General features: G+C 40.3%; 1 protein-coding gene across 3 annotated transcripts in view; it reads left to right on the forward strand.

Annotated features, from left to right (window-relative positions):
- Nucleotides 1-23244, forward strand: part of mib2 (mindbomb E3 ubiquitin protein ligase 2) — a 231775-nt gene that overhangs the window by 203892 nt on the left and 4639 nt on the right. For all 3 annotated transcript variants that reach the window (XM_034171927.1, XM_034171926.1, XM_034171925.1), the window contains 3 exons: nucleotides 10335-10513; nucleotides 10700-10896; nucleotides 14493-14558. In XM_034171927.1, coding sequence (XP_034027818.1) covers nucleotides 10335-10513; nucleotides 10700-10896; nucleotides 14493-14558 — 442 coding nt within the window. The remainder of the gene's footprint in view (nucleotides 1-10334; nucleotides 10514-10699; nucleotides 10897-14492; nucleotides 14559-23244) is intronic.

A 23244-nucleotide genomic window follows, 5' to 3' on the forward strand; every position in this document is an offset into this window, starting at 1 on the left:
GTGGCATCCTGTGCTTCACTAAAGTTATCCAGAATTTGTACATGATGAAACTTTGTCCACCAGTAATGCCAATAATTGAAGTTGGACAGACAGAATCATTCAATACAGCTAAGTTTGTTAATTATAATATACAGTGAACAGTGAAATCTTTAATCTGGATTTAAATAGGTCCACAGAATAAAGGGCCTTTTTCACTGAACACATTCAGGGTGTTAAAAGCGTCATTAAAAGCCTTTATTTTCAATGAGAAGCATCATGTTTTTGATGTGTCGTGGCTTGACGTGTCAAAAACGAAACTTGCGCTCTGCTCTGCTGAGAGTGCGCATTGCTGATTGTCGTCAGGCCACCGCATTCAAAGTTCAACCCAATCCAACTTTTACTGCTGCACACTGTGACATAACTTCACGCGTCCAATAGAAACAAGGCATCAGGCCAAAACACGGAAGATGACAGAGTGCAGAAATGTGTGTCAGGGGAACATCAGAACTGCTAATTTATACACCACAGTTTTCTTAAGAAAATCCTTACAGCTGTTTTTTTTTTTACCTTAAGATTAATTTCTGATTACTGTACCTTTGGGGGGGAAAAAAACAAAACCAAAAAAAAATAGTTTCTTACATTTGAAAACTCATAAATGAAATAGTTTTAAGTAAAAAAAAAAAAAAAAAAAAAAAAGATTCTTGAGAAATCTTTGTTCATCTGTCAATTAAAACCATAACTTACCTGTTGTTCTTTCAGATGAGATAATTTCTTGAGTAACACAACCTTGGACATTTTTTTTTAGACAAATAAAATTGCATGAAAATTAGTCTGGTAGATTTATTCATTCATATCTGCATTTCATCCAGGAAAAAAGACACTGTAAATATAAATATTTATTATAAACACAACTGGAGGTGATGGAACAATGACTGCAGTGTGTCTGTTAATTAGGATTTAAAATGTGACATAAACCTCATGTTGAAATTCTTTTTTAATTTATTCGTTTGAAAATTTTATGTCCTCGTTGACTATGTGATTTCCTTCAGTGTTGTAATCAGCACAGAGTAACTACAAAAATATGAATTTGACTATTCGAGGGATTGTAAATGCTTTGAAATTGTGTACAGTAGGGGCAGGGCTTCTTCTACCTGTGCAAATGTCTTATTGACTGAACTTTGACTTCATGGACATGTTTAATGATTCATTCATTTAATCTTAAAATATTAAAAGAAACAGCTTTTTCAAATATTACAATAGTTGCTCTTTAAATAGCCTTTGTTTTATTTAGAAATTATTCAGAGATGACAGATGAGCTGGGCTCTCAGGACATTTAACTAGATGAAGGTCGCCTCTGCAGCTTCGAGCTCTTGGTGGAGTTTTTGGAGACACTTTCCTAACATTTTAAAGAGCAGAGATGTTCTCTTTTTCCATCTGGACTTCAGGTTTTGGTGTTCAGCTCCATTACTGGAAGTTTCAGTGGATCTGTATTTACAAGGTTCTCTCTCCACAGCAAATGTTGGCATATTCTGATGTGGGACAAGTGAAGAAATATATTTCTTAACATATAAAGAAACATAAAACAGTGCTTTGCTATTTTCTTTAAGATCAGATTACTAGATAGTAAAAAAAAAAAAAAATTGAACTAAAAAAAAATTTAAGTTATTTAAAGTTGAGATGTTTCTTGTAGTTGCAGCACTAACAATTTAAAAACTGGGAAGCTTTATTTGGTAAAAATAAAAATATATTGAACAATTTACAAATATGAAATGTTCCCTCAGCTCAACCAAGTCATTCTGCAGCTCAAGGCTAAGCTAGCATTATCCGATAAATCTTCAGTGGTCCACTACGTCATGTTTTATTTTCAGATTACTCATTCACCTTTGACAAATCTGCAGACGCTCCGTTGCTCAGTAACACCAGTTGCTGCTGTCTCTCGCTCTCTGACCGGGTCTCTGGCCCGAGCACCGGCCACTTCAGCTATGGCCGGCTAGCTCCTTCTGCTCGGTGTAACTCTGAACAGTCGCTGAAAAAAGCTTCTTCCAGCAGTGATGTCCGTCACTCATTCTTCTGCTTTCTTTCTCTTAATATTGTGGTTATGACTGGCAGACTGTTTTGCTTTTTCCTGATGTGAATCCATGATGGCAGTTGTAGTGTTGTTCACTGGGCCTTGGAAAAAACAGATAGTGATGTAGAAATCTCTGCCCCCTCTGCGCATTGTTGCCACGTCCAACGTGTTGAACACGTCCAATGCGTTGTTGCTGCGTTCAACGCAAGTGAAACCGTTAACTAATCAACTAACGCATTCGATGTGAAAGACCCATAAGATAATTCCATAGAAAAGGTGCACAATAAGAAGAAGCTTTGTGATCTGCTGACTTCTTTACCTTAGGAGCACTCAGAAGTCCTACATCCCGAGAATGCAGAACACTCACCTGTACCTAAGGTTTCATTTGATCATTTGAAGGTGCAAATCTGTGTTGGAAATCACAAAAAATATTACAGTAAAAAGGTGGACACAGTTCTTCAGTTGTGGAATCAGACAAAACCATCCTGCTATCGATGTAAATTAATGTTGTGTGTGCCACATAGTGCATTTTTTTCTGCATAACACATACTAAAGAGTCTGATATGTGTTGAGATCTGTGATCATGGGACCTGTGCTATGTACAGATGGCACCGCAAGTGTTCACCAGGCTGACTTAATATCATTAACAAAATGTTAAAAATAAAAAAATATACACTTTTAATGATGAGATTACAAAACCAGGCTCAGCTGTGTGATTGGTCTTGTGTAAAATAAAGCATGGTCTGAAAAACACCTTTCCTGTATATCTCAGCAACCAAGAAGCTGAGATGGATGAACTGCAGCATGTATTTAGATTTAAATTCAATTTTCAATTTATTTTCATTTATATAGCACCAAATCACAAGGCACTTCACACAAGTATGGTCTAACCTTATCAACCTCAGAGCAAGCACACAGGTGACACTGGTAAGGAAAAACTCCCTCTGATGATTTGAGGAAGAAACCTCAAGCAGACCAGACTCAAAGGGGCGACCCACTGCTTGGGCCATGCTACCGACAGGAGTAGGCCCAAGCAGGAGTAGTTTAGGAGTAGTTTGGTCAAAGGTCAAGGAAAACATGGTAGGACATGAACTTAAAATGAGATGGTTAATTATAGAACTTGGTACTGTTCAAAATATGTTAAGTGAATGTGGCTTCTTGAAGAGAAAAACAAACTTTTTCAACTGGTGACTTGTCTCAGAATCATGAACAAACAGACATTTGTAGTAGAGAAAATAAAACTGAGTGAAGAAAGTTTTTCAGTTTTGTGTGGGAAAATTTTAAAGAAAAGAATAGAATGCTGCACATTTGCACAAAATTGTCAGACTTCCACACTCACACAGGTTGGCGTTGTTGCACTCTCAACATCTGTCTTCTCTCACAGGCTTCTGCTCTGCTCGCTCAAGTTGGAGCAACATTAATTTCATCTCAAAGTTCTCCATCACCCAGTGTAGCTTAAAAGCTTCTCATTGGCCAATCTTCTGTCCAATCAATACTCACGATTACTGCACTGACAAGGAGTTCAGTCGTTTTGTACCAGTCCATTTGTCACAAATGCTTTCAGTTCATTTCAGAGTGATTCAAATATTTGTTTTGTGCATACTTCAGTGGCAGGGTGACACCTCTGTTTCCATTCGAATCAGGTATTGTCTCGTCATGTCCTCACCAGCTCTGTCAGTACAAGAGAAACTGGAAAACACCCAACTGGCAAGACACCAACACTGTTAATGAAGGCAGAGCAGACATGCTGAGGGCTTGAGGAATGAACAACCCTCTTTTGGGGTTGTGAGACTGTATGTGGAAGATTGTATATGTCGAGGCACCGTTTAAGATGTCTGAAATCATTTTTGATCCAAACATATAAACCTGGTTTTGGTTTGGAGGATCAGAAGTACACATCCATCATCAACTCACCATATGCATGCTCTTTTTCAAAATGAGAACAATGGTATGATGAAAACTTGGTTTTGTTTGTTTTTTAAAAATTATCAAGTAGTGACCGTTATGAATCAGACGGAGCTGTTTTACTACTTCAGTCAACCAAAAACAACCTGATGAGGGGACATTTTTCACCTGCTAATAAAGTTGAAATTGTATCCAGGAGGAGATCAGAATGTTAGCCTTTGATGTCTCCTTCAGGTGTTTCAGTGGGATGTCGACACACACAAGCCAGTGTAATATTTCTCATTAGGAGACTCTGCTTGGTGCAGCACTTCTTATATCAGCACTTTTACAGGTGTTGGATTTGATCACAGCTCTCAGTTGTTGATATCGCTGCAACAAAGAACAGCCTTTTCCAGTCTACATGAGTGCAAACACTCCAGCTCTACTCAGCCTGCTGGGTGCGTGCCTATGGAGCTAAATCAAGGCCAAAAGTTTTGTAATCTGAAAATAAAAAAAGATTGAAAAAATAAATTTTGAAACTGAAAATTCAATGTTTGTTCTTGAATTTTATAATCATTTAAAAAGTATTATTAAAATAAAAATGTGTAAGATATATATTTTTCAGTTTAAATTTTTGATTCAGCTCTGGAATTATTTTGATCAAATAATTTATTTTCATTCATATTTCTTTTTTTCACCTTCAGATCTTTTTTCACTTTCAGATCTTATTTTTTCAGTTTCAAACTTTTGGCCCCGTTCTGGCGTGGGAGGGCGTGGCTTCGATTGAGAGGGGCGTGAAATTGTGAGTGACAGCAGAGCAATCAGTCCTCACATGATGTTGCTTTCAGGAAACGTGGGTACTTTGATGATAATGACTCTGCTGCCGTCTCCATCGTTTATTTACTACGCGGCTGGCGCGTGAAAGAAAATAGAATGAAAGCTTATTACGAGGCTTTAAACCCTCGAGATAAAGCTGTTTATTGTGACTGATGTGTAGCAGTTGGTTCAGTGGATCCGTATGTGGTACCAGATAGTGAATTTAATGACGATGTAACAAAGTGGCTGGCAGTTTCACAGCGTAAACTTAATATGACCAGAACCAAGCAGACCGCCGGTAAATCCATATTGTTTAGAAGCCCCACTGTTACAGGCCCGGCACTGAGGTGCTGAGAGAGATCCGCCGCTACCAGAAATCCACTGGTGGTGATGATCCTCAAGCTGCCGGCCTCCTGCAGAGCATCACAGTGGAGCTCTGAAAGCGGAGGTTGGTCTTGAAGTCCTGAGCGATTTCTCTCACCAGGTGCTGGAAGGGCAGCTTGTGGATCAGCAGCTCGGTGGATTTCTGATAGTCTGCGCCTGTAATGGCGAGGCTTCTTCACACCGCCAGTAGCCGGAGCGCTCTTCCCGGCGGCTTTGGATTTGGATTTACCGGCGGTCTGTTTGGTTCTGTCCATATTAAAGCTTTCTTCAGATCTGCTGAGCCAGGTCTCTCTGTGTCACTTAGAAAGCTCGTAACACTCCACTGCAGCCTGTAAAATGAGTGACCTGCCTCATTTTCATGCGGCGATGCTGCGCTGCGTTCATGGTCTTGTGTGGATTTGGGACACATCGTTTTTTTAGGTATAGGCGTTAAACTTTACAATCATGCATATTTTCCAGTTTTTAAACATCAAAAATGACCAACAGTGGTCTAGAATTACTTGTAATAGACATCACTTTATTTACAGGTATCAAGACAACACAGTGGAGAGAAAGTGTTGTCATTATCTATTAAAGTACCCACGTTTCCTGAAAGCAACATCATGTGAGGACTGTTTGCTCTCCTGTCACTCACATGTCCACGCCCCTCTCAATCGAAGCCACGCCCTCTCACGCCAGAACGGGGCCAAAAGTTTGAAACTGAAAAAATAAGATCTGAAAGTGAAAAAAAGATCTGAAGGTGAAAAAAAGAAATATGAATGAAAATAAATTATTTGATCAAAAAAGTTCCAGAGCTGAATCAAAAATTTATTTAAACTGAAAAATATATCTTACACTTACTTTTATTTTGATAATATTTTTTAAATGATTATAAAATTCAAGAACAAACATTGAATTTTCAGTTTAAAAATGTATTTTTTTTTTTCAATCTTTTTTTCAGATTACAAAACTTTTGGCCTGGATACATCTTCTTATCTTAGACCTTCTCCACAACTACATTTCTGAACTTTATTACTGGCATTATTGGGCAGCACAGTGGATTAGTGGTTAGCACTGTTGCCTCACAGCAAGGTCATGAGTTCGATTCTCACCTGTGGCCTTTTTGTGTGGAGTTTACATGTTCTCCCAGTGTTTGTGTGGGTTTCCTCCGGGTGCTCTGGTTTCCTCCCACATTTAAAGACGTGCAGGTTAGGTTAATTGGAGACTTTATAATTGTCCAGGTCTCCCTTGCAAAAGAGGTCTTGATCACAATGGGACTAACCTGGTTAAAGTTAAATTAAATTACCCCCAGTAATAGACACAGCAGGGTGGTGACAATGTAATCATTCCAGTCTGTTTTTGTACAGAATAACCTAAACAGTAGAGGACAGTTTTGGGGAAATAATTGTGAGTAGATGATTCTTGGTCACTTAATGGCTTTTTGAGGTTTCTTCCTCATTATCACCAAACAGATTTTTTCCTTACCACTGGTGCCTGTATGCTTGCTCAGGGGGGTTTATAAGACCTTACTCTCATGAAGCGCCTTGAGGCAGCTTTGTTGTGATTTAGCCCTATACAGATAAAAAATAAATTGAAATACAAATAAATAAATAAAAAGTTGGTGAAATAAATACAGATAAATTGAAATTGAATTGATTTAAATAGATTGTAGACACAAGTTTGAAGTCTTCTTTGTCAGGTGGCAGCACTAATAGTCGCTGGCCATTATTACCCCTGCAGAGGTACAGTACATCTGGAAAGTATTGACATCACTTCACTTATTCCACATTTTGTGTTACAGCCTTATTCCAAAATGGATAAAATTAATTTTTTCCCTCAAAATTCTGCACACAGTATCCTATAGTGACAAAAATGTTTTGTGTTTTTTTTTTTGTTTTAGTTTTTTGCAAATTTATTAAAAATAATAATAAAAAAAACCCTAAGAAATCAAATATATGTAAGTATTCACAGCCTTTGCCCTGAAGCTCAAATTGAGCTCAGGTACATCCTGTTTCCGTTGATGTTTCTACAGCTTAATTGGAGTCCACCTGGGGTAAATTCAGTTGATTAGAAATTCAGTTGACCTGTCTACATATAAGGTCCCACAGTTGACAGTACATGTCTGAGCACAAACCAAGCATGATGTCAAAGAAATTGTCTGTAGACCTCCAAGACAAGATTGTCTCGAGGCACAAATCTGAGGAAGGGTACAGAAACATTTATGCTGCTTTGAAGGTCTCAATGAGCACAGTGGCTGCCATCATCCATAAATGGAAGAAGCTCGCATCCACCAGGGCTATTTCTAGAGCTACCTGCCTGTCTAAACTGAGTGAGCGGTGGAGAAGGGCTTTAGTCAGGGAGGTGACGAAGAACCCAATGGTCACTCTGTCAGAGCTCCAGCCTTCCTCTGTGAGGAGAGGAGAACCTTCCAGAAGGATGACCATCTCTGCAGCAATTCACCAATCAGGCCTGTATGGGGAAGTGACCAGCAGAGGCCACTTCTTTTTAAAAGGCACATGGCAGCCCACCTGGACTTTGCAAAAAGGCACCTGAAGGACTCTCAGACCATGAGAAACAAAATTCTCTAGTCTGATGAGACAAAATTGAACTCTCTGGCATGAATCCCAGGCATCATTTTGCTAACAAAATTTTGACTATTAGAGAAAAAATTACTCATAACCATCCCAAAGATGTATCGTTATCTTTGGCTGCTTTCAGTGATGCCGGTATTTGGTTAGACTCTTTCTCTCCGATTGTTCTGAGTTATTTTCATTAGTTACTTCATCCAAACCATCAACATGCTTATTAGACCCCATTCCTGCCAGGCTGCTCAAGGAAGTCCTACCATTATTTAATGCTTCAATCTTAAATATGATCAATCTATCTTTGTTAGTTGGTTATGTACCACAGGCCTTTAAGGTGGCAGTAATTAAACCATTACTTAAAAAGCCATCACTTGACCCAGCTATCTTAGCTAATTATAGGCCAATCTCCAACCTTCCTTTTCTCTCAAAGATTCTTGAGAGGGTAGTTGTAAAACAGCTAACTGATCACCTGCAGAGGAATGGTCTATTTGAAGAGTTTCAGTCAGGTTTTAGAATTCATCATAGTACAGAAACAGCATTAGTGAAGGTTACAAATGATCTTCTTATGGCTTCGGACAGTGGACTTATCTCTGTGCTTGTTCTGTTGGACCTCAGTGCTGCTTTTGATACTGTTGACCATAAAATTTTATTACAGAGATTAGAGCATGTCATAGGTATTAAAGGCATTGCGCTGCGGTGGTTTGAATCATATTTGTCTAATAGATTACAGTTTGTTCATGTAAATGGGGAATCTTCTTCACAGACTAAAGTTAATTATGGAGTTCCACAAGGTTCTGTGCTAGGACCAATTTTATTCACTTTATACATGCTTCCCTTGGGCAGTATTATTAGACGGTATTGCTTAAATTTTCATTGTTACGCAGATGATACCCAGCTTTATCTATCCATGAAGCCAGAGGATACGCACCAATTAGCTAAACTGCAGGATTGTCTTACAGACATAAAGACATGGATGACCTCTAATTTCCTGCTTTTAAACTCAGATAAAACTGAAGTTATTGTACTTGGCCCCACAAATCTTAGAAGCATGGTGTCTAACCAGATCGTTACTCTGGATGGCATTTCCCTGATCTCTAGTAATACTGTGAGAAATCTTGGAGTTATTTTTGATCAGGATATGTCATTCAAAGCGCATATTAAACAAATATGTAGGACTGCCTTTTTGCATTTACGCAATATCTCTAAAATCAGAAAGGTCTTGTCTCAGAGTGATGCTGAAAAACTAATTCATGCATTTATTTCCTCTAGGCTGGACTATTGTAATTCATTATTATCAGGTTGTCCTAAAAGTTCCCTAAAAAGCCTTCAGTTGGTTCAGAATGCTGCAGCTAGAGTACTGACGGGGACTAGCAGGAGAGAGCATATCTCACCCGTGTTGGCCTCCCTTCATTGGCTTCCTGTTAATGCTAGAATAGAATTTAAAATTCTTCTTCTTACTTATAAGGTTTTGAATAATCAGGTCCCATCTTATCTTAGGGACCTCGTAGTACTATATTACCCCATTAGAGCGCTTCGCTCTCAGACTGCGGGCTTACTTGTAGTTCCTAGGGTTTGTAAGAGTAGAATGGGAGGCAGAGCCTTCAGCTTTCAGGCTCCTCTCCTGTGGAACCAGCTCCCAATTCAGATCAGGGAGACAGATACCCTCTCTACTTTTAAGATTAGGCTTAAAACTTTCCTTTTCGCTAAGGCTTATAGTTAGGGCTGGATCGGGTGACCCTGGACCATCCCTTGGTTATGTTGCTTTAGACGTAGACTGTGTTTCATAATTATTGTATGGCCTTGCCTTGCAATGTGGAGCGCCTTGGGGCAACTGTTTGTTGTGATTTGGCGCTATACAAGAAAAAAGTTGATTGATTGATTGATCATTTTTGGAGAAAACTCGGCACCATCCCTACATTGAAGCATGGTGAGGCAGCATCATGCTGCGGGGATGATTTTCAGTGGCAGGAATTAGAACACTTCGGGATTGAGGGAAAGATGAATGCAGCAATGTACAGAGACATCTTGGATGAAAACCTGCTCCAGAGCGCTTTTGACCTCAGACTGGGGTGACGGTTCATCTTTAGCAGGACAGTGACCCTAAGCACACAGCCAAGATATCATAGGAGTGGCTTCAGGACAACTCTGTGAATGTCCTTGAGTGGCCCAGCCAGAGCCCAGACCTGAATCTGATTGAACATCTCTGGAGAGAACTGAAAATGGCTGTGCACCGACGCTCCCCATCCAACCTGATGGAGCTTGAGAGGTCCTGCAAGGATGAATGGCAAAACTGCCCAAACATAAGTGCGCCAAGCTTGTGGCATAATTCCAGAAGACTTGAAGCTGAAATTGCTGCCAAAGTTGCACCAACAAAGTATTGACCAAAGGGTGTGAATACTTACGTACAAGTGATTTCTTAGTTTTTATTTTTAACAAAATTTGCTAATTAAAAAAAAAAAACTTTTTTCATGTTGTCATTATGGGGTGTTGTGAGTAGAATTTTGAGGGATTTTGGAATAAGGCTGTAACATATTAAAATATGGAAAAAGTGAAGTGCTGTGAATAGTTTCCGAATGCACAGTATGTGCTCTCCAAGTGCACCTTCTAAATTTGTCTTTCCATCATCTTTGTTTTCACAGTTGAGTGGCTCAGGTCTCCTGGGGAATACTGAGTTGAGTGTTGGTGCAGCCATTGCTTGTTTTCTGGCACAGGAAGGTGCTGACATCAATTACGCCAACCACAAGGGCAAAAGCCCGCTGGACCTGGTGGCTGATGGCACCATGCTGCAGCTCATCAAGAGCTTCTCTGAGAAGCACAGGTAGCAAATGTGGTGTCTTACATTCCCAGTGTGGGTATTCTTCACTTTATCACAATGCTGTATTGTTGAATATCACATCAGCATATTAAGGGTGTTATCATTCACTGAGCACATCTGTTCATTAGCTACAGGATGATAGGATTTGTATCAAGTTACAGCTGTAATTTCTTATGTGTTTTCCCATAGGTTGCAGCGTCTGCACGCAGTCACATGTGGGCAGGGCCTCAGTAGTGCCAGTATGCGACGCATCCATACTACACCCAACACCATGACTAACCTGGTGCTTCCCACACCACCAGGAGGTCCCAGTGAATGCCTCATCTGCTCTGAATTGGCTCTGCTTGTTCTCTTCTGCCCCTGTCAGCACAGTGTGGCCTGTGAAGGTAGGTAGTGATATTAGTGGGCTCTGTAGCATAAACTGCTGATGGATCCAGTGGCAGAAAGGGCCACAGTGGTGTCAATGATAAATGATAGCAGTCGTCGTCTACAGAAAACCTAAACTAGTATGTCAATTTTTGAGGTACTTTTAAAACAACTGTTAGTGTTCAGCAAATAATTACAAATATATTTACAATTGTTGAACATGAACTTTCAGACCTCCTTCCAATGTGTATAATTGTAAAAACAACTTGTAGCCTAGTGCTCTTCAACAGAATTTGTCAGTTTATGTATAAATCTTCCAGCATCAGCAGTTTTACATGGATTCTACTTTCCATCTATATGTTAAAGTCTTCCTGGTACCAGGAGACTTGAAAAGAAAAGTTATACATCAAATTGTATTTCACACTTGAGGTACACAGATTATTTAAAAAAAGTTGTATTTTGTTACAGTTGCAGTTAAAAGGACATAATTAGAATATTTATCTTCAGAACTAAGTAAAAATAGGCAGTATTGCCAGCATTACATATTGTTAAGTGTAGATATGCCAAGATTTTGCAGTTTTTAAAACTCTTCTAAAACCTCTCTTTCGGCTTACCTTATGGATAGGAGGGGACCCTGGCAGTGTGGGGGTGAAACGGTAGTTTGGGACTTCAATCACTGTTAAACTACCGTCAGATTAGCTACAAATGGGTGCCACAATCAGTTGGCATTTGTCGCTTGATGAGTGTTTGCTGGGAGTGGCCAGCTCGTGGTTACTTGGCATTACTGTGCACAATGTTTAAATAGATCACAAAGGACAGGAAAACACAACACTGTCACTATGAGTTTATACTTCATGCCTGACTGCTTAATGGGACCAGACTGATTTGTTTAGTGAAATGTCTTAAACAGTAACATTCCTGTATCACTAGTTAGCATGATAACTTTGCCATAAGATGTCTTGCAAATCACTTTAGTGGTAATGTCTGGTTACACAAACAACATTTTTAGATTTAGAAATGTTTATTTCACACTAACCTTTACAAAATATAAGAGAAAAAATACCAAACATATGTTCATAGAGAAATTCTGCTTTTCAGAGCATATTTTGCCATCTTGGATTATTTTGTTTAAGCGAGCAACCAATGTACATCGCGCTTCTTTCACTTAGATGGGCAGTCACTATGTCCCATGGCTCAGCATTTGCATAAAATATACTTCTCGTCTATTTTGACCCTGCCTGTCTGACAACATAGTGAGCACTTATCTCTTGTTGCTTATCTTTTACTCAATGCCTATGTTTATAATCCAGATCTGTTTGAGACTTTACTTCATGTGCAATGTTATTATGACCAAGTAGATTGTATTTTATTTATTACCAATGTTCTCATGTTGATGTTAGCCTGTCCACTATGACGTGTGCTGCTGCCTTTCCTGGCCAGGTCATCCTTGTAAAAGAGGTTTCGATCTCAGTGAAATTCTACCTGGTTAAATAAAGGTTATTATTATTGTCACTGTAAAATGGCCACTCTGATTGAAAATCAATGGCAGCTCACTATTCTGCCTCTGTCGCTTAAAATTTGACATACATTTGTAAGTAGAAAAGTAGCTCCCAGTAATAGCAGCTAGTTACTTCACTGGCAAACCAAGGTGATGCACTAATGCCCTGGACCTTTAATGATCTGTATGCCAACTGATACTTCTTTACCCTGTAATTATGTTATTTTGCAAAAGCCTACATTCATAGGAAGTGATTTGACTGAGTCTATGCAGGACACCAAAACTACATATAAACACATAGTAAAAGGTGATGGCTTTTACAGCAGTGACATGCAAAAAACAACCACCAAGAAAACCACACACACAACATAAAATCTCATGAGAATGGAAAGATTTGCAAAATGAAAAATGGAAACTATTTAAATACTTGAAAAAAGCTGTTTATGAAAAATACGTCAGGCAGGGGAGAATGAACAATTATGGGCAACGACTTAATCAAATATGCAAACTATTTTTACACTAAGATTTTTGCTCCAAAGGACATCAGGTTCGGGTGAATTTATTTGTACCTGTAGGTAGATTTGTCTTGCAGCAAAACAAAACAAAGGTGGTCCATGTCAGTCAGACAAAAACATTGACCATAAAAACATTGACAATGAACATATGCAAAACAAAAGTGTGACACAGAAACAAACAGGTACTCACTCACAAGCTTACTAAACACTAAAAACAGGAATCAAGAGAAATCACTAAAAGATCCCCAGCATAAATGCCTAACCCTGCTAAGATTTGACATGATAAATAAATAGACTGCATTTCTATAGGATTCACACATCTAGAGGAATTTTCTGAGAGCATGAGGATAGCTTTAGCCTAGCTTCAAAACGCCTAAAAAGGGATGAGTACTGGTACAAAGATTTAGCTTCCATTCATACAATCTAAATGATCATTTAAAAAAAGGGGGGGGGGGCGATATTACAAAAATAACTTATGAAAACATCGTTGTTTGGGCAACTTCTCAGTCAGAGAAAATTAAAAATCTGACCGCATACATGCAAATGACAACGTTGTCAGAAATGGATAAAAAATTCAGAAACAGTCAGTAACCACAATAAACCTGGAGTAGTTGGTGAATGTTTAGGCCCAGGTTTATTATGAGAGAAATCAGGCACATTATAAGACTTGGCAAACAACAACATCTTTAACAAAACATACCCAAATACATCCTAATCCTCGTCAAAGACTTGGCTAGTGTCAAAGTCTAGGCTCACATGAGGTAAAATAATCTACCAAAATTGACAAAACACACAAGTGTGTGCGCGCACACACTAAATAAAAAAAGGTAACAGAATATGGTTGAGTAACTGCTAATAACTAGCTTAAAATGACCAAACATCTTAAGGAATATTTAGGAATACTAAAGAATCACTCCAACCACAGTCGTAAGCAGTGTTTGGATCACTAACAGTGCAGCACATGTTTTACAAAAACTTTATAAAAAAAAAGACACTGAATTGGACCAAAAGAGCTATATAGTTTGGCAGCTTTAATTTTTACATCCCTGATGCACACATACTACTTCTAAATGGGCAAGCTCATTGGACAAGCATATCCACCTTAATTGCAGAAGCAACATCACCTTCTTTTGGCTGCAACAGAAGATCATTTGTCTCCATCTCACCCTGGCCCTGCATCTTCTTCTGTCACAACTACCTGCATGTCCTCCTCCCTGCATCCGTAAACATCCTCTTTGGCCTTCATCTACTCCACCTGCCTCGTGACTCAATCATCATTATCCTTCTGCTGATGTACCCTCCATCTCTCTGTGCACGGGCACAAACTATCTTAATCTCCAGAATACTAGCCAGGCTGTACAGAATCTATACTAAAAAATAACATCTGTACAGATAAGTGTGACGGTTACGTTGACGATGACGATGGTGCTAGAATGTGTGTCATGCTTTTGCCACTTTTTACACCAAATAAAATGCTCCTGCCTCAGCACTCCACCACCGCACACACATGCTTAGTCATCATGATACTTGAACAGCAGTATTCAAATAAGTAATAATAAGTTGTGCACAGTTTGTATTGACTTTTTTGTTTGTTTTTAAACAGAGTGTGCACATCGAATGAAGAAATGTATCAAATGCCAAGTCACAATCACCAAGAAAATCAGACAAGGTAAGGACACTGTTGGTCTGTTTCACTGTGTGTGGATACATGTGGGTAAAATGAATGTTTTCTCTTATAATAAAGTACATTCTTTTTGGAGCATAAAAAAGCAGATGTTTTTAATCAAGATGAGGAGCAAACTGAGCAGATGTTCAGTGAAATTTTTCATCATCTTGCATTCAGGGTTGTGTTGGTTTCTGGCAGACTGCTGATGCTGTCTAAAATCAAATTAATTTGAGATGGTTCTCCTGTGGAACCAGCTCCCAATTCAGATCAGGGAGACAGACACCCTCTCTACTTTTAAGATTAGGCTTAAAACTTTCCTTTTTGCTCAAGCTTATAGTTAGGGCTGGATCGGGTGACCCTGAACCATCCCTTAGTTATGCTGCTATAGACGTAGACTGCTGGGGGGTTCCCATGATGCACTGTTTCTTTCTCTTTTTGCTCTGTATGCACCACTCTGCATTTAATCATTAGTGATCGATCTCTGCTCCCCTCCACAGCATGTCTTTTTCCTGGTTCTCTCCCTCAGCCCCAACCAGTCCCAGCAGAAGACTGCCCCTCCCTGAGCCTGGTTCTGCTGGAGGTTTCTTCCTGTTAAAAGGGAGTTTTTCCTTCCCACTGTAGCCAAGTGCTTGCTCACAGGGGGTCGTTTTGACCATTGGGGTTTTACATAATTATTGTATGGCCTTGCCTTACAATATAAAGCGCCTTGGGGCAACTGTTTGTTGTGATTTGGCGCTATATAAAAAAAAAAAAATGATTGATTGATTAATGAACAGACCCGGGGTCAGATCTGATTTCAAAAACCCGCTTAGGCTACATGTTCAGAGGATATTGTTGATTGGAACAGGTTTCCAACTGGAACTGGCTCCTGATTTCCATCCCTATTACAGGTGTATCTCCTCGTGCATTTTACTCAGGCAGCTGTTCCCAAACTTAACGACGCCAGGGCCCACTGTCAGGAAAATCTTCTGTGGCCCAACCAGATCTTTAATCACACTTTTGATCAACGTATGAGACAAAGTACTTTGATGTGTACATATAAAAGCAAAGTGTTGGTTGGTCGGTTGGAGCACTTATCAATTGAGAACTGCTCAATCTGGGTGTAGAAAAAAATTTAAGCACACAATTGGAGATGCACTATTTTTAGGCTATAACTGCAGTACATCAGTCCGAACATGTATACATCTATGAAGGAAAAACGGAAAAAATTAACCACACTGTTGGAATCGATGTATCAACATGGTCAATTTCAACAGAGCCTCAAGGTCATGAGGCTAAAGTTTAAGGAGCCCCGTGTTCAGATACGGCCAGTTATACGTTGGCTGCTCGCAAGTGGGAAATCCAAGAAATCTTCATATACTCTGCAGTGATGAAAAGACTAAGAACTTGGTTTATCCAGAGGTTCTGCAAAATTAGACAATGAAATATTTAATGTCTACTTATCAATTATTTGTTATTCTTTGTAATTTATTACAAAACTAAAGTAGGTCATTACAAACTGAATTGAGCTGTGGCCCCAGACGTTGTAGCTGGCTGCATTTTAAGTAGGCCTGCAGCTGTTGAATTTTTTTGTAATTGAGTATTCGTTTGATTATTTTAATGATGAATTGGATAAAAAGTACTTTTGTGTTTTTAAAACAACATCAATGGTCTAGGGCTCTCCCTAACCATATTTTCCAGTGTATTAGCCGCTGGGTTTTTGTTGTTGTTGTTTTTTTTTTGTTTTTTTTACTAGTTTGAGAGGCCCTGCGACTTATATTCCGGTGTGACTTATATATTGAAACAAAAACAAAAAAATCACTATTCACGACCAGGAATTTTCATTACAGTGGAAACCACAAACACATTAAACTGCCTTTTGTTTTAAAAAAGCAAGTGGTGGAAACTTCCTAACAGGCTCAGTTACATTCAGAAAGTGTTTGAAACAGATGGATCACACTTTTAAATGTTCTTTATAGGAAATGGTCATAGCCTCTGCTTTCTTTATACGAGCGATCGTGATGGTGTTACTACATACTTTGAGCTTTTCCTCATGTCGAGCTCCAGAGGAAAAAATACAATTTGCAGTCATGCTCATTCCAAGCAAATAAATGTATTTATCAAACAGCAAAGCATCGCATGGAATGAAACAAGCCACTGATCAAATGAACGTCTGTTCCTGCACACTGCAGAGCGAAATACACACACAGTAAATGCTACATTGAGCTGACTTAATCTGAACTCACCTTTTAGTGAATCAACACCAGTCGTGTCAGGGAATCTCCAGTCAACTTTTAATCAAACTACGCTGTTCTTCTGAACAGTGTCTTGTATGTCCCATTTTCCTCAGGCTTTCAAAGAGAAAAGCATGTTCAACAGGTGCTGGCTTCATCCTTAAATAGGGGACACCTGATTCACACCTGTTTGTTACACAAAATTGACGAACTCACTGACTGAATACCACACTAAATGGTAAATGGACTGCATTTATATAGCGCTTTTCCATCTGCATCAGACGCTCAAAGCGCTTTACAGTTATGCCTCACATTCACCCCGATGTCAGGGGTGAATGTGACTATTATTGTGAACACCCCCTTTTCTACTTTTTTTTTTTTTTTTTTACTAATAGCCCAATTTCATAGCCTTAAGAGTGTGCATATCATGAATGCTTGGTCTTGTTGGATTTGTGAGAATCTACTGAATCTACTGGTACCTTGTTTCCCATGTAACAATAAGAAATATACTCAAAACCTGGATTAATCTTTTTAGTCACATAGCATGACTATTATTCTGAACACTACTGTACAATAGCACAGGCTAACTTCTTCTTCTACCCCTACACTTGTAGCATCAGCAAGAAGAAGAAGAAAAAAATAAGGGGGGGAAATTGACAATTTTTTACCTATTTGGAAGAAACCTTATTTGGACATATTTGCTCTTTTTAAAGAACATCAAGAAAATTGAAGGTAAAGCAAGTCCCTTTGGCTGCTTCCTTGTTTATTCACTCGGGGTCGCCACAGCAGATCCAGGGTGGATCTGCATGTTGATTTGGCACGTGTTACACCAGATGCCCTTCCTGACGCAACTTCAAGTCACATGGAGAAATTGGCAGGGGTGGGGTTTGAACCAGGAGCCTTCCGCATTGAACCAGGAGCCTTCCGGTGGTGGCCAAGTGCACTAAGCACTTGGCCACCACCGCTGCCAAGAAAATTGAGGGTGAGTTTAGGTGTACAGGCAACAATTTAACATTTGAAAATCTGGTGCATTATTTATGTATTCACAACACAAATACTGGTTCAGGAGCTGAAAGCTAATTAATGATTTTGCTAGAAGTGCAAATCACAAGTAACCTGCTTCTTTAAGTCACTGAACAGACGATCATATGTGAGGTATACATGTAATAGAAAGTTACAGAAAGTGTGCAATAATTCTTTAAACAAAATTAGGCAGGTGCATAAATTTGGGCACCCCAACAGAAAAAATACATCTGTATTTAGTACATCCTCCTTTTGCAGAAATAACAGCCTCTAAACGCTTCCTATAGCTTCCAATGAGAGTCTGGATTCTGGTTGAAGGTATTTTGGACCATTCTTCTTTACAAAACATCTCAGGTTTGTTAGTTTCCGAGCACGGGCAGCCCGCTTAAAATCACACCACATATTTTCAATAATAGGGACTGAGATGGCCATTCCAGAACATTGTACTTGTTCCTTTGCGTAAATGCCTTAGTAGATTTTGAGCAGTGTTTAGGGTCGTCGTCTTGTTGAAAGATCCAGCCCTGGCGTGACTTTGTCACTGATTTATGAACATTGTTCTCAAGAATCCGCTGATATTGACTGGAATCCATGTGACCCTCAACTTTAACAAGATTCCCAGTACCTGCACTGGCCACACAGCCAAATTTTACTGTAGGTAGCAAGTGTTTTTCTTGGAATTCTGTGTTTTTTGTTTTTTTCAGCCATGCATATCACCCCTTGTTATGTCCAAATAACTCATTTTTAGTTTCATCAGTCTACAGCACCTTATTCCAAAATGAAGCTGGCTTGTCCAAATGTGCTTTAGCATACCTCAAGCAACTGTTTGTGGCGTGTACGCAGAAGAGGCTTCCTCTGCATTATAGCATCATACAGCATGGATGGCGCATGCTCTGCTGCGACAGCACTGACTGTACTCCCATGTTTCTTTGGCTGTACTTCGTGTTTCTTTGTGTTTAATGTGTTTGTATTAAGTCTAAATGTTTAATGTGCACTATATGTGGGCTAAATCAGACTGATCAGTCATGACAACAAGCTATAAGGTGATCACCGTTTTCCTCGTAATCCTATGGCTAATTTGTGATAGCTTCGCACTTCAGCCCGACACCGGCAATAGGCTACTCACCTACAGCCAAGATGAACTCCTGCTACACCGGGCCGCGCTGTGGAGCAACATCAAGCCTGCTGTGATTCTACTGCCGGAGCTTAAACCAAGGAAAAGGGGGAGACGTGGAGGTATCCGATGCTGGGTGAGAAGACGTCCCTACAAAGCCCCCTCCCCACCATCATCGTGTCCAATGTTCGGTCACTTCGTAACAAGATGGATCTACTACAGGCAAGGTGCCTATTTGAAAGGGCCTTCAGGGACATCTGTATCATTGCTCTCTGTGAGACTTGGCTAGAGGAGTCAGTTCCTGACTCCGAAGTCAGCCTGGACAATTTTACCATCATCAGGTCCGATAGCACTCGGGGAAAACGCGAGGTGGTGGGGTCTGCTTTTACATCAGTAACAGGTGGTGGAATAACATCAAAGTGCACCGTAAACTGTATACACCTAACCTGGAGCTGCTGACCCTGTCCCTCCATCCCTTTTATCTCCCCCGGGAGTTTCCCACTGTTGTTGTCAGCTGCGCCTACGTAGCCCCCAATGCTAACATCAACATGGCAGCGGAGCTAATAGCCGAGGATGCTAACGCCATATTAGCCAAGTATCTCGATGCTCCTCTGTTCATCCTGGGGGACTTTAACAGCTGTAGACTGTACTGTGTGTTACCATCACTTCAATATGCAAATATTCCAACAAGAAGGGGAAACATTTTCAGACTTCAGACAACTTTATTGATCCCAAAAAAGGGCAGTTACATTTACACTCCAATTACCTCAGACAAGATACAGCAATTAATCCACAATTATTACTTGTTTACCGTAATAATGGTACACATCAAAATTAAAGACAACACATATACATTTGACATTGTTTATGTGCACTGAACTTGAAGTAGTCCATCTTCCGAATTGAGGCAAAGTGGGTGAAGGCCGCAGCAGGAGGGGCCCATGCCGCCCAGCCTGGGGGTTGAAGGCTGCAGCAGTAAAAACCGCGCTGCCTTTGAGGTGGCAAGGAGGAAGCCAGGGTGAGGGGAGTGGAGAGACACGGGGGGGATAGGGATGGAGGAAGGGAGACATGCGTCGTGTGCAGATGAGTTAAATATAATAAATTTTGGACTTGTGCTACGGGATATATCATTGATGCTTTCCGTGCCCGTTCATACCCACCACTCGGACTTGCCGACCATAACGTTACGTGTTTACTTCCACTGTACAAACAAGAGCTAAAACGCCACAAACCACAATGCCATAGCGACCCCAATGGTCGGAGGATGCCATTATTCAACTACAAGGCTCCCTGGCCTGCACTGACTGGGACATTTTTGATGGAGATCTGAATGACAGGGTTTCTGTCATTAAAGATTACATCAAATTTTGCATAAGTTCCACTATTCCAACTAAAACAATAAAAATATATCGTAATTCTAAACCATGGATCACCCCACAAATTAAGCAGAGCCTGAAAGAAAAACATAAATCCTTCAGGCACAAGGACTGGATCAGCCTCAAGGCAATAAACAGGAGCATAAGGAATGAGGTTTATAAAACTAAACTGGACTACAAAAACAAGCTTGAATTAGAATTTAGTAATATGAACACCAGCAAGCTTTTCATAAGGTGAAAACCTTGACAGGATGTGAGCCCAATTCATATGTACAGTCAGTGACCCAGAAACCCTTACTAAAGACCTGAACATATTCTATACCCGTTTTGACAACCAGGACTTCTCATCTGAGTGTCAGGCCTGGCTGAGAACCCTCCCACCACCAGACCCTGAAGAACCAGCCCCCTTCACAGAGGAGGAGGTACGATGCCAGCTGAGTCGCTGCAAGCCTGGCAAGGCTCCGGGGCCTGATGGCATTCCAGCTAGGGTGCTTAAGACCTGTGCCATGGAGCTCTCCCCAATCCTGCGCTCACTTTTCTGTCTTATCGGACTGTCACAATACCCACACTATGGAAGACTGTCACTATAATTCCAGTACCAAAAAACCTAGACCTACTGAACTTAATCATTATCGCCCCATAGCCTTAACATCCATAATCATGAAATGCCTGGAGAAACTGCTGCTGAACATCATTCTTCCACTTGTCACCCCACACTTGGATCCCCTCCAATGTGCTTATAAGGCAAAAAGAGGTACAGAGGATGCTGTGGCCTGCCTGCTGCACCTCCTCCTCCAGCATCTGGATTCCTCAGGCAACTTCACTAGGATACTCTAAGTAGATTTCAGTTCCGCCTTAATTCCTTACAGAAACATTTGCTGATCCAGAAGCTTTACCATCTCAACATTCCTCCCCATCTGATTCACCTCATCCACAACTTTCTCACAGATAGACTACAGGCAGTAAGGGTGTGCTCAACCACATCCCCTGTACTTACCATTAACACCGGGGTCCCACAGGGATGTACGTTGAGCCCATTCCTGTACATTCTCTACACTAATGACTGCCTAAGCATCTCACCAACTATATTGTACCTCAAATATTCAGATGATACAGCCATCCTCGCACTCCTTTCTGAAAATCAATCTATCTTGGATTACCATAATACAATCACTCACTTTACAAAATGGTGCACAGACAACCATCTTCAAATAAATGTTAATTAAACAAATGAACTTCTGGTCAGACCCCCCAATCCCCTCACCCCAGCTCCCCACCATCATAAACACACAAACAGTTGAGGCAGTGGTCACTTTTAAATACTTAGGAATAACTCTGGACAATAAACTTACCTTTGATCAGCACACCAAGGACATTCAAAAAAGAAGCCAACAAGACTGTCAGCCATCCGCAAACTCAAAGGACTACACGTTGCACCCCACTTGCTGTTGTTACTTTATCAAAGTATCATTCGACCCATTATTCTGTACTGTTCCTCATGTTTCTTTACCATGCTTTCTGTCACAAACCGGGCCAAAATCACACGCATCACAAACACAGCTGCCAAAATCATTGGACTCCCTACACCCAACCTCACAGAATTGAATAGATCTATTATTCATATAGCAAATTCTATAGTACGAGACACTATTCACCCACTTCACCAGTTCATCACTTTACTTCCTTCAGGGCGCAGATACAGAAGTATTAAGTTTAGGAGAACTTGCTTCGGGAGGAGCTTGATAGCTGCCCTTAACAGCAAGCCCCACTGACCAGTCTATCTGCTATTGTATTGTTATTTGTTATTGTTGTTATCAGTGTTATTGTAGATATTTGTGCTGCCTATTTTGTGTTGTGCAATTATGATACTGTTGTTGTCTGTCCTGTGATGTGTTATTGAGTTTACTGTGTTGTCTGTCTTGTTACGTACAATATATTGTACAGTCGGTGAAGACAAATTTCCCCACAATTTCATTGATACTTACTGGACTGGTAAGCATTGAAAGCCGAGATAGACTTGTCCTCTGACACGCCGAAACGGAGGTGTTCCTTTGTCTCGCTTCCAAAGCGAATCGGTCGTGACGCGCGAAGCCTCTGCGCGGCTTTCCATGACAAAATCTCTTGTTAAAAGTGAAATCTGCCGGAAAATGGCTGATGTCCAGCTCTTGTGATAACCAGAGAAAGAGCACACGACGGTCTCGTATCCACAGAGCCATCAGCTCAGAAATGGTCCGGTGGCTTGTGCCGTGTCGTCACAGCTCGGAGCGCGGTGCGCTGAGCGTCCTTAAAGTTGTACTACCAGACCTTATTCTCTGTGAAGCCCGTAAAATTTTCACCGAAAGCCAGATAAATTTTTCGAATAGTTTCCAGCTGCCAGTCTCTAACAGCTTCTGAAAAAATTCTGATGGAAAAAAACCCCAAATCATTCCGCCATTTCCAGACAATGAAAATCCGACGACGGGGCGGGAGCACTCCTTCCACAAGGCATGCTCACAGGCGAATAACGTCACCGACAGGCGTGGAAAAACTCACACATGCGCACAAGTCCTGTGAGACCAACATGGAGGTGCTTTTGTCCCGCAACCATGAGCGGCTCCGTGGCGCGGGGGTGGACCACTGCTCACACAAAGCTTGCTCACAGGCGAATGACGCAACCAACAGGCGTGAAAAAAACTCACGCATGCGCACGAATGTTCAAGCTTGGCTGATGCAATCACACTTGATTCAAATCCATATGGTTTTTGCAAAAAATAAAAAGGCCGGATACTTTTCTACAGACTTCGTATATATATGAATGCAATTATATTTTATATTTAATACATTTATATATATATATATATATATATATATATATATATATATATATATATATATATATATATACAAGGTCTGTTAGAAAAGTATCCTACCTTTTTATTTTTTTCAAAAACTATATGGATTTGAATCATGTGCGCTTGCATCAGACA

This window comes from Thalassophryne amazonica, chromosome 6 (assembly GCF_902500255.1).
Source record: "Thalassophryne amazonica chromosome 6, fThaAma1.1, whole genome shotgun sequence".
Taxonomy (NCBI): Eukaryota; Metazoa; Chordata; class Actinopteri; order Batrachoidiformes; family Batrachoididae; genus Thalassophryne; species Thalassophryne amazonica.